Raw genomic sequence first — 13,081 nt, 5'->3', positions numbered from 1 at the left:
TTAGTAGACTTCGGCAAATATGCAAATATTTGCCGATAGTAGAAAATATGCGCATAAATATGCACGTGTTTACCCGAAAATATGCAAATATTTTACAAAATATGCATACAAATAAATAAAAAAATCGTAAAATAGTAACAATTTTATTTAAAAAAAAAAGTGTACATAACTAAATATTTCCTACTATTCATTAAGGTTTACATTTATTTTAAGTAACTACATCATTTTTAAGTATGAATAAACTTATTTAGAATTATGGTAACAATAAATGACCAAGTGGTGTTCAAAATTTTCTAACAAAAACTTGTGGCTTCTGTCTGAGTTCATATATTTATATATGGAAAAACTTCGTTCAACATCAACTGATGTAACGGGAGCATTTTTCAAACTAACCAAAACATTTGGTTCTAAATTAATTGTTTCCGAAATATTTCCAGCTAGAACACTGACTACTTCAGAAAGAATATGGTAACCTTAATTTTTTTCCATAGTAGCTTCAAATTTTTTTAAAATATCTTTTCCAATATTACCTCTAACGTTCCGACAACATGACGCAAATTCTTTTATTAATGCTGTACTTTCGAACAATGACAGTTTTGGTGATTCTAACTGAGTAATTGTTTTTTGAACAAAACTAAAATTTGATTTTATAAATGAAAGTTCTTGTTGAAGCAAGTTACTCTGAAAAGTTTGTTTAGAATCCAAAAGAGATTGGGAACTTTCATCTGTTAACGTATCAATTATGTTCTTTATTTTAACAAAATGATCTGCATAAAAATTAGCTGCTTCTAACCATGTTCCCCATCGCGTTAAAATAGGTTGTGGTGGAAGAGGAATGTTAGGTAGCATTTCTTTATAAAGTTGAATTCTTAGAGGAGATTTAAGAAATACTTTTTTGACACTGGATATCATGGTATTTACAAGAGGAAACTTTTTTCGTATTTCCTCTGCAACTCTGTTTAATCCATGCGCTACACAAGTAACATGTATTAAATCTGGGAAAAATATTTTAAAATTTTGTCCTGCTTTCACCATATAAGGAGCAGCATCCGATAAAATAAGCAGTAATTTATTAGAAGGAATAGTTGTCGGAAGAAAAAAAGTTGCTAATGTTTCTTGTATAAAACGCGAAATTGTTAAAGCATTTGTTTTCTCAAGTTGCTGGCATGAAATAAGATGAGATTTTGGTAAGGTATCTTCTTTAAGAACACCAATCAATAAATGAGCAATATACTTTCCTAACGAATCAGTGGTTTCGTCTATAGATATGTAAAAATAATTATCTGCAATTTCTTCCTTAATATTAATTAACACCGACGAGTATAGCCCGTTCACATTATTTCTTCTTAGAGACCGATCACTTGGAACATTAAGTTTGCAATATTTTTTTAGAAACGAACTAAAATTTACATTTGCTAATTTTGAAAGCGGTATGTTTGCAGACACTAATGCGCGACACAAGTCTTCATTAAAAGTTTCTTGCTCATCTAATTTTTTTGAAGTAGATTGGAAACATTTAGCCATTGAAGTTTGATGTTTTCCTCCTATTTTTCCTTTTTTTGCAATGTGTGAAGCAGTTCTCACATGTTGGTCTATCTGAAATTTCTTCTCACATGCTATCTATAAATAAAAATAAAAACCTTTATTTTAACCCAACCTTTAAAATACAAAAATATACAAGGTGTTTTTGGTTAATCAAATAACTGGTTTGGGAAAAAAAAACACTCGCTAAGTGTTTTAAATGCAGTATTAATCCACAAATTAGTTTTTGTTACTAACCATTAGTACATCATATAACTTATTTTAAAATTCAACAAAAGTTTTTTTTTTTGTTAATTCAATTACAATAAAAATAATTGTGTTTTAGAATAGCTGACTTCATAAAAAAAAGTAAAAGTGAAAAATTTTTCTAAATACACACCATTGTATTGTACCATGGACAATTTTTTCTCACTAAAGGAAGCTATTTTTCATTTAAAAACAACCAACGAGTACTAAATTTCAAGTAAATACGTTTATTGGTTTTAAAGTTATTGTTGTTATTAACTAAAAGAATTTAATTTTTTTTAATTTTAACACCCTGTATCTTGAAAAGTAAATAAGTTCGACCCCTCATTAACTATATCGTTTTGTTCAATTTTTCGAGAAGTATCTACAGTCAAACGTTGTAAGTGTCATTTGGAAACACCCTGTATGTATGAAATATTAGATATTTAATAGAAAATATTAGATACTTACAATTTTGCCACAGACTGAACAGTAGATTTTTCCCATATCCATAGACAGCTCTTTATAAGGTTTAATCCAAGTTGAAGCACTGGTTGTTTTAGGCATTATAAAATCACAATCTTCCTTTTTGTTACGCACAACGAGTGTTTACGCTTTGAATATCAAAACAAAAATGATTTACAAATCTGAGCATCAAATTAGAAATGTTTAGGTACCTAATTCAATAAACTGGGAGATTTTGGAAAATCCCTAAATTAGGAACAAAACTATTAGCCGTTTACCTGCTGTTAAGATACAATAAATTGTAGATAGATTTGGGGATTAGATCATAAAATGCAAATGAGCGAACCCTTAGCGATTATCCAATAACTGAATGCCTCAGTGACCGAGACTTTCTAAGAATGTTGAGGGCTACTTAAATTGATCTTCTTTGAAATTGTAAATGTTTTGTACCTGTAGAGATTACGTACTTAGATCATTTCTTGATTAAAATGACTACAAAATTTTATACAAGAATTGAAATAAATTGGTATGTTTAAAAATTTTCAAATACAGTATAAAAATCTGAACTTTTATGCACTTTATGCAAACTTTTATACAAATATGCCAAAATATGAAATATTTGCATAAAATATGCACAATATGCAAAATATGCAATATGCATATTTGCCGAAGTCTAATTATTAGTATGTATATAATGTTTATAAGTTATTATTTACACACTCTATGTACATTAAATTTATTAGCTTCCATATTTATTTTAATAAACATGTTTTAGTTAGCCGAGATGGGTGATTCATTTGCATATTAATCTGGGTAACATCTTACTCATAAAATTTCATTAGCAGATGAACTTTATACTTTTTTCTGGGGATCATACATTTCCTAATTAGAGTTTGTATTGAAAATAGAGCCTTCGTTTATGAATCATTAAGTCAATAAGCCCAAGTTCGTCGCATTTTTGGGAATTTTGTTCAATAATTTCGTTTTTTTTTTTTAATTAAATTCATTTACTTTTATGCTATGTATTATGTTGCCCTCCATTCAAATTTTTTCAAAATATTTTCTTGTTTTTTTTTTTAGTTCATCTCGACAACAATCTTATCTAGATATAATATTATATTGGAGTCTATGCTAATAAATTAGTCTGTCACATATATAAATCACGTCGTACTACATCAGTTTACAGAAAATACCAATAATACCCTTGAAATCAATGTAATGCGTATTCTATACAAATATTAACATAATAAAAATGTTGGTCGTCCAAATTTAGCTAATTATATAAAAGATCGTTCGTTAGTAAATTTACATAAGATAAATAAGAACTGATTACTTAAAATTAGCTATATTCTATTTATAATAATGACTATCAAATAGGTTCACTGTCCTTACTATCAAAATTGACGATATCATCTTCATCATCGTGCAACTTTCATAGAATTCGTAGAAATTAGTGATTTAAAGTATGCCGAAGAAAGGAATATGCTTTGGGAGTGTCGGGCTGTTCAAATGTCTTTAGTGTATTAAAAATCCAAATTCTGAATTCAATACAAGTTTTATTAAAAATGTCAAAGTTAAAGTTTGAAATATACGTTTTAACAGTGTACCTGAAAAATAATGTAAATATCAAAATTAAAGGTGAATCAACTTACGAGTTATTTTGCAGTGTACCTGGAAGAGAAAATAAAACGCAATATAGGAAGGAGTCTTTATTAAATCTCAATTCTTTAAGGATATAAGCACCGTCCGGTGGCTAAGTCTCGTGAAGTAGAGACTTAGCAGAATCCTGATAGAGAAATTTTCTTACATGACCTGTAAGACTACCGAGATAATCAGATTTTGGACTAAGTCCAAAAGCACAGATGAAATCGATGACACTTTGCGACGCTTTTGAGGAAAATATTAGCAAATTCGACTAAGTCGAAAAGCAGAGATAAATCCCTCAAAAATGGCCGCCGTGTGGTTTGAAAACAAACCGACGTTAAAGTTGAGAACGTTAGGTTCTGGGTTTAAAGGTGAAGGCTGTGGAAATAAAACAGAAGCTCTGAGAACTGAATCAATCAGAGGATCTAACTTGCCAAGAAGGCTGGACCAGCGGACATATCCTGACCCGGTCTGATGTCCTGGCCGTCGTGCACTTCTTTTATGCTAAAAGAAGTAGGTCAATCTGTAACGGTCGTTTTGGCCTTTTTACGATTGGACCTGCACGACGACCAATATCCAATTTTCAGTATTATCATTGGCTGCAGCTCAGGTGCCTTTCGACCAACGATAATACAGAAAATGAGCAACAGACTCCTGAATTATGATTGGCTGCAATTACTGTTGCCGTTTGACCAATCACAATTCAGCAGGCTGGGCGACAGATTGGTTAGAAGTTTGTAGAATCTATTTATGGACATTGTCTCGTGAAATATTGGCACCTTCAATGATTTATTCGAGTACATACTTAGACGTGGTAACTTAAAGTTAGTGAAAGGAAAAATCGAGGGAAAGAGAGGCCTAGGAAGGAAAAGACTATCGTGGCTCAGAAACATCCGACAATGGACAGGGCTAAATTTTGAACAGCTAATAAGAACAGCTGAAGATAGAGAAGAGTTTAAAATTGTAGTAGCCAACCTCCATTGAGGAGAGGGCACTTTAAGAAGAAGAAGAAGGTAACTTAAAACAACCAATAATTATGTGTAATCCAAGCTTTCAGCTTTTTCAAATTGGTTGGTGAGAAATGATTGTCATTATTCTGAAGAGCATGAATATTGGTACAATCGACCATTTTTTCGAATAAGTTTTTTGTAAAATATTTCATGAAATAGTCTATTGGATATATTTGATTCTCAATCGAAAGGTTTTAAATTGATTGTTCCTCCAAAAACAAACTTCTGGTTTGGAACTTGAAGTCTTGCATCCATATGATCTCGTTTCTTTGAGATATATCCATTTCGGTAAATATCTTCAAACTCTTCAGAATTTGAAGTCGGATGTTCCTCATCCATAATGCTTTCCTCGATAACATCATAGTACTCGTCTGCTTGTTCAATTATATCCTCCATATCATCAGGTAAAGGATCTCCAATTCTTCTTGGCATTATAATATCTTCCATCTTCATCGCTACAAATACTTTCAAGGCCTTCTATATCAGAAAGGCCCTTTTCTATCTCTTCAAGAAGTTCATTTTCCTGTAAAAATTTCCTCTTAGACATGATTTGCTGAAACACATAAAATATCTTAAAACAATAAAACTTTCCTTTTGATACAATTGTCTACAATTGGAGACACCATATTTTAGAAACCTGTTATAGTATATATATATATATATATATATATATATATATATATATATATATATATATATATATATATATATATTTAGGGATTCTACAGTATTCACTGCCTTTCCTCACTCAACCGTTTCCATCTCTCTCTGTTGTTCCATTCTCCATCGTTTAGGCCTCTCTTACTCATGGCGTCGTCTACTTCGTTCCTCCTGGATTTTCGGGGTCGTCCTCTTTTTCTCCTTCCTATGGGGCTCCATTCGGTTATTCTCTTTATCCATCTGCTGTCGCTAGTTCTTCTTACATGTCCATACCACTTTAGTTTTTTTTGTTCTATATATGTTAGTATGTCTGTTTCTATTGATGTTCTTTGATTTATTTCGTCATTACTTCTCCTATCCATTCTTGTTACTCTGCAGCATCTTCGCAGGCATTGCATCTCTGTTGCTACTATCTTACTGCTGTTTTTCTTGTTTATGGTCCAATTTTCAGCCCCATATGTCATAATACTTCGCACTAATGTTTTATAAATCTGCGTTTTTGTCTTCATATTTAGGTGTCTATCCCACCATACTGAGTTAAGTTGTCGGATTGCTGTTTGTCCTAATCTTTGTGTAATTTCTTCCTCTGTTGTTGCCTTTTTCGTGATTATAAACCCCAGATATTTGAATGTATCCTTTCCTTTGATTGTTACATTGTCATCAATCTGTAGATCTTCTATGTCTTCTTCACTTGTAGATAGGTACTCTGTTTTCGCGAGGCTAACACCTAGGCCAGCCTAGGTATATTCTTTTTGTAGTTTCTTAATCATGTAGCTGAGGTCGTCTTGGTCTTGTGCAATCACTACTTGATCGTCTGCAAAGCTTAACGTATATAGGTATTCGTTCCGTACCGGTACTCCCATGCCTTCGCATTTTCTTTTCCATGCAGTCAAGGCTTTCTCTAAGTATATTTTGAATAGGGTTGGAGATGTGGAACAACCCTGCAGGAGCCCTTTTGTTGTGGTGAAGTCTCCTATGATTCTTGTTCCCATTTTAATGGACACTTTATTTTCTTTATACAGAGCTTTTGTAGCTTCTATGAGTTCCGTCTGTATTTCTAATTTGTACATTGCCTCCCATAGCTCTGACCTTGGTACAGAGTCATACGCCTTTCTCAGGTCAACAAATGCCAAGTGTATATCTCTATTTTGTGCTTTTTTCTTTTCCAACAGTTGTTCCAGTGTGTATATGTGGTCTATGCATGATCTTCCTGCCGTGAAGCCTGCCTGATCCTCACCGATTTTGCCTTTTATCGCTTGCTCTATCTTTTCTCGCAGTATCTTCTCATATAATCTTCCTATTGATGATATTACGCTTATTCCTCTGTAGTTTTCGCATCGTTTTCTATCTCCTTTCTTAAATATAGATGTCATATATGCCTCCGTCCATTCCTTTGGGAGCTGTTCTCCATTTATGGCTTTCTGAAATATCCATTGTATCATCCGGTGTAATTTTTTTGATCCGTATTTTATAAGCTCAGGTGAGATGCCTCCAGGTCCCGGTGCTTTCTTATTTTTGATTGCTTTTATGGCCGTTCTCATTTCCCTATCTGTTATTTCTATTTCTTGTTGTGGGAATCTGCTTCGTCTTCGCCTGTTTTCTTTTCCAAAGAATTGTGGTCTTTGTTCTGTTAATAGTTCCTTGTAGTAGTCCTTCCATTCTTTGTCCTGTATATTTCCCAATTGTAACAAACCTGTTATAGTCACTCCAAGAAATATATGACGAAAATATTTATATACATCTAATAATATAATACTTGTACTCCAAATAAAAACATAAAATTGACTGGATGACCAATAATTTGTGATATAATTATGGATTTATGAGAGCTTACCTGGATAGAACTTATAACGTAGTAAACAGCTCTTATAAATTGATGCTTCTCTATGCTAGAAGTCACTTTTTAGGCAATACTTATTACAGAATGTCTATGGATGTATAAGATATCACATAACTGTAAAACGAAGCCGATTGTGGGTAGGCCAGATACTTAAAAATTATGTATACAATTGTAGACGCCATCAGCGAAAGGGTTAACTATAGTCTTTTTGAAAATTATTGATAGCATAGTTTTTATGTTACAAGTGACAATCTCCATTGCCACCCATTCATTTAATGTTGTATTGTAAATTGTTCTAAAAACGAAGAAAGAAGGTATCATGCATTTCCAGATCGAGAATGATAGATATTTTGTACGATACGAGTATGATTAACGTAGACTTTGAGAAGGCTAAAACTGACAATCTCTCTTTTCTCTTTGCAGGTGACAAAAAAGCGGAAAAGGCGCAGGAAGATGTGTCCAAGAACCTTGTCCTTATCAAGAACATGCTGTACGGTACGTCCGATGCTGAGCCTCAAGCGGATATTATAGTAGCGCAACTAGCTCAAGAACTCTACAATAGTAATTTGTTGTTACTTCTAATTCAAAATCTGAACCGAATTGATTTCGAGGGCAAAAAAGATGTGGCCCAAGTGTTTAATAATATATTAAGAAGACAGATCGGAACAAGATCGCCTACGGTAGAATATATTTGTACTAAACCTGAGGTCTTGTTTACCTTAATGACTGGGTAAGTTAGTTTTTTTACTAAAATATGTATATAATTCGAAAATCAAAGTCGCGACGTGTTGTTAGAGCCAAAAAACTGAGTCTATATGAGCCGCTGAGAACAAAAGTGGTGTAAGTCAAAAATATAGTTCTCAGCAAAATAGTGCTTTACTAGAAACTCTGTACAGACGAAATTTGTTATGGACTTTGTTGTATATTTAGACAAATGAATGTATAGTATAATGTTCATGCTCATAGTATATACAGTGTGGCGCACCGAAAACGAAACAGAGGCATTTACTGGCAGATGATTCCTTTTTTGAAAAAACGCTCGGACCCGTCGATTTTGTTTTCGAGGGGGACACAAAATTGGCATAAAATCACTTTAACATTTGCAGCCCCTTAAGCGGGGGTGGCATCATCCCTAAAATCTTAAATGAAAAGAGGGGTCGAATGATCCATTATTTGAAAGGTCTTTCAACTCCCTTTATAATGATGTAAAATTCATGTATTCAATTCAGTAGTTTTAGAGATTTATTGATTTAAAGTTTAAAGTAGACTTTAATAGGTACATCAAATTAGTTTGTACTTCTTTCAGAAGAAATTTGAGTAAAAGCATTTTCTTGATAAGTAAATGCTTTTATTTACTACGCCCATGGTTTATTAATAACAAAAATAGCAATTGAAGTGTCCTTTGTAACAAAAAAAGTTGTTTCTTGAAGAAACATAAGTAGAGAATGCCACGTACTTATTTTAAATAGGAAATAGTACATTAGTTTGCGATTGATTTGACCAATCTTTGTTGTTAAAATATCATTTATTGCTTTATACATAAATTAACCATGGTATATTCCACGGCAGAAGGGGTTGAAATTATTGAAATATTTTTCGGAAATAATCAGTGCGCTAATAGAACAGCACAAATTTTTAATGAGCGACATGAGAACAATAATGTGCACCGAAAATATGTTCTAGAACTTGTAGCTAAATTTCGGGAAACTGGATCAGTCGCCAATAAAAAACGTAATATTAAAAATCCTATAAGGAACGAAGCAACAGAAGTGGGGGTTTTAGGGCAAGTTATTGTAGATCCTACATTAAGTACCAGCAAATTGCAAACTTCGTGTGGTGTTAGTCGACGTACTATCCAACGGATTCTAAAGGCCCATAATTTTCATCGGTATAAAATTCACCTTGTACAAGATTTTAATGAAGACGATTTTGATAAGCGATTAGAATTTTGTGAAGTTATGAGTGAACGAATTACAAACGATGAACAATTTTTATTTAACATTTGCTTTTCCGACGAATGTTCCTTTTTTTAAATGGCGAAGTAAATCGTCATAATTGTCGATATTGGTCGGACTCTAATCCCAGAATTTACCATGAGGTACACACACAGCAGCCACAAAAATTAAATGTTTGGGCTGGCATTTTTGGCGATCATTTGGTTGTTCCTTTTTTCTTACTTGGAAATTTGACTGGTGAAATGTATTTGGAATTACTGCAAAATGCCATAGATCCTGCGCTAACAGATATAATTGAAAATCAGAATGATGGTCGATACGTTGAGAATATGTTGATGTTCCAACAGGATGGTGCCCCACCACATTACGCATTAAGAGTTCGGCATTATTTAGATCAGACCTTTCCAGGTCAATGGATTGGTAGAAGAGGTGCCGTTGAATGGCCCCCAAGATCGCCAGATTTATCACCTTTGGATTTCTTTTTGTGGGGTTACTTAAAAAGCAAAATCTATGCTACTCAGCCAACATCCTTAGAAGATTTACGACAAAGAATTGTGAATGAGTGCCATCAAATTACTCCTCAAATATTGCAAAATGTCCGGCAACGTTTTCAGCAAAATCTTTATTATTGCATGGAAAGTAATGGTGGTCATTTTCAACATTTACTCGGCTGACAGGTCAGTTCATTCTTTATTTTTTAACAACTTTGCTGCTATGTATTGATCTCCTCTTACGATGATGTATTTAAACTTTAAATCAATAAATCTCCAAAACTACTGAATTGAAGTACATAAATTTTACATCATTGTAAAGGGAGTTGAAAGACCTTTTAAATGATGGATCATTCGACCCCCCTTTCCATTTAAGATTTCAGGGATGGTGCCACCCCCGCTTAGGAGGCTGCAAATGTTAATGTGATTTTATGCCAATTTTGTTTCCCCCTCGATAACAAAATCGATGGGTCCAAGCGTTTTTTTTTAAAAAGGAATCATCTGCCAGTAAATGCATCTGTTTCGTTTTCGGTGCGCCACCCTGTATTTTCACCTAATAATCTCCATAATGGAGATTTTATTAGCCTCTGAAATGGCTTACACCACTTTTGCAATAAACTTACCTAATGGTAATGACTTACGCCACTTTTACAACAAACAAGTTTAATTATTATTCGCCGTTTATGATTTGCATTGAAGTGATGTCAGACTAAATTTAGGTGAAAAAAACTACATAAAATTTGAAATTTTTATATATAGTTTTGTGAAATGTTAAGTAATACAATATAATTTTTACTGCTAGAAGATAAAAAATATATATAAGCGAAACCATTATAAAGGAAAAACATTATTAAAGTTCAGAACTGGTGCCTCCGTTCTCGTCATCGAATGCTTCTACATGTTCTAATGGTCCCAGGTCATCCAAGTTCTCTGTTGACGTTTTTAAAGTGCTACAAAATGCATGGTGAATCGGAGGAATATAGGGTAATAAATCTTTCATATCATTTTTCTTTGTTTGGGCGTAACCGGCCTAGGTCGTTTTTGAATTTCATAAAAAGGTTGTGATGAGCCTTTCGTTTTCGGCAACTGCAATTCAGAAAAGTCTTCTATGTCACTTAATGTTTCCTTATAAAACATTATATGAGGACAGTTGTTTGCGAAACGTATCCATTGAATTTGCAGCCAGTTAATTGACTTTCCGTCTGTATTTAGTTTATTTCTTCGTACCGATTTTTCCAACTGTAATGTACCTTTAAAATCATTAACGTGAACGTTTCATTACGTGAACGTTAAACTTATTTTTTCTCCTGGCATTACGGATGGTTTCATACAAGTCATGTGAAGTATAATGTAATTGATTTTTCGCGGCAGATGCAATGTTTCCAAAGTCAGAATCTATCTATCACTTCAATGGTGTTCTTAGGATCCATTACCATTTTTAGCTAAGTTAATGCAACTTTAAAATTGCGGTTTTGTCCCGTGCAAGCATTGCTAAACGCTATTATGGGTTTTTTACTTTTTACAGTGAGCTTAATATTTCAAATGTTTTGTTAAGCAGCATGCAATTTCCTGGGATCATCTAGAGGCCGTAGTTTCGTCCCATACATAAATCCACGCTTTATGGGTATTCAAGTCATGCACACCTATATTGTAGCAATATAAATTTTGTTTGTAGTAGGCAATTGATGTTGTCAATCTGGATGTATGTCAATAACAGACTGAGTCAAACATGCATCGATTTTCATTGGAGCTTTGGCTTTTTCAGCTTTCCTTACGAGGATAGATTGATATTAAACTAGCCTTTGATAGATGGCGCTACTTGATACCGAATTGGTTTCGGTGTTGACATTTGCTATTCATGACATGATGTCTGTCAAAATTTTAAGTTTTAAAAACAATTAGTTTGGTTTTTACAGCCGTCAAAAGCAAGCGAATTTTGTGTTTTCGGAGAAATGGAAAAAGTCGAGTATCGTTCGGTGATTAAATTCCTCCACAAAAAGGGTAAAACGAATGTGCAAATCAAAGCCGACCTGGACGAAGTTTATGGTGAGGTTGCACCTTCGTTAGCATCAGTAAAATTTTGGAAAGCCGAATTTGTTCGTGGTCGTACGAGTGTTTTTGATGATGAGCGTCCCGGGAGACCAAATGAAGTCACCACGCCGGAAATGATCAACAAAGTCCATGACATGATTATGGCAGATCGTCGAATTAAGCTCCGCGAGTTAATAGAGCTCCTAAACATTTCCTACGAACGCGTATACAACATCATTCACCATCATTTGGACATGAAAAAGCTATCCGCGCGATGGGTGCCGCGTTTGCTAACAATCGATCAAATGCAAAAACGTGTGACCAGTTCGGAGACGCTTTTGGCGATGATACGGCGCGATCCGAAGGATTTTTTTCGCCGATTTATCACCGTTAATGAAACCTGAGTGCATTATTACACACCGGAAACCAAAGAACAGTCGAAACGGTGACGCAAACGCGGCGAAGGGCCGCCGAAAAAGGCAAAGAGTGCACATTCGGCCGGCAAAGTGATGGCGACTGTTTTCTGGGATGCGAAGGGCATCATCCACATCGACTACTTGGAAAAAGGAAAAACAATCAATGGTGAGTACTACGCAGCATTATTGGATTGATTCGATGCTGATTTGCGTCGAAAACGCCCCGGTTTGGAACGCAAAAAAGTGCTCTTTCACCAAAACAATGCACCGGCTCACCGATCGGCCGTCGCCATGGAAAAATTACACGAATTGGGTTATGAATTGGTTGAACACCCACCTTATTCCCCAGATCTTGCCGCCATCGATTTTTCCTGTTTCCAAACCTAAAAAAATGGCTCGGAGGACGCCCTTTCGCAACAAATGATGAAGTCGTCGCTGAAACTTCGGCCTATTTTGAAGAGCTCGAGCAAAAGTACTATTCGGATGGGATAAAAAAATTGGAACATCGTCTTACTAAGTGTATCGAGCAAAAAGGGGAGTATGTTGAGAAATAAATCGATTTTATTCCAAAAAACTTGTTTTTTCTATCAAAGGCTAGTTTTATATCAATCCACCCTCGTAGATGTAGTTCGTGATTGGCCCTCAAGGTTATTTTATCAGATTCGTCAACTGCGTTTATGCGTAACTTAAATTTATCACACTGTGTCCTTTCTAGGATGGTGAAAATGTAGGTTTTGCTCAGAAAATATTTTTCTGTGCATGTTTTCACTAACCGGTTGCAATCCATCTTCCAGGCATTTTT

General features: G+C 34.2%; 1 protein-coding gene across 1 annotated transcript in view; it reads left to right on the top strand.

Moving 5' to 3' along the window:
* The window catches only part of Mo25 (calcium binding protein Mo25), a 33,240-nt gene that overhangs the window by 11,586 nt on the left and 8,573 nt on the right, over positions 1-13,081 (top strand). The window contains exon 2 of the mRNA XM_072545261.1: positions 7,810-8,116. Coding sequence (XP_072401362.1) covers positions 7,810-8,116 — 307 coding nt within the window. The remainder of the gene's footprint in view (positions 1-7,809; positions 8,117-13,081) is intronic.

Source organism: Diabrotica undecimpunctata, chromosome 9 (assembly GCF_040954645.1).
Source record: "Diabrotica undecimpunctata isolate CICGRU chromosome 9, icDiaUnde3, whole genome shotgun sequence".
Taxonomy (NCBI): domain Eukaryota; kingdom Metazoa; phylum Arthropoda; class Insecta; order Coleoptera; family Chrysomelidae; genus Diabrotica; species Diabrotica undecimpunctata.
Note: the sequence above shows the minus strand (reverse complement) of the source record. Positions and strands in the feature narration are given on the sequence as shown.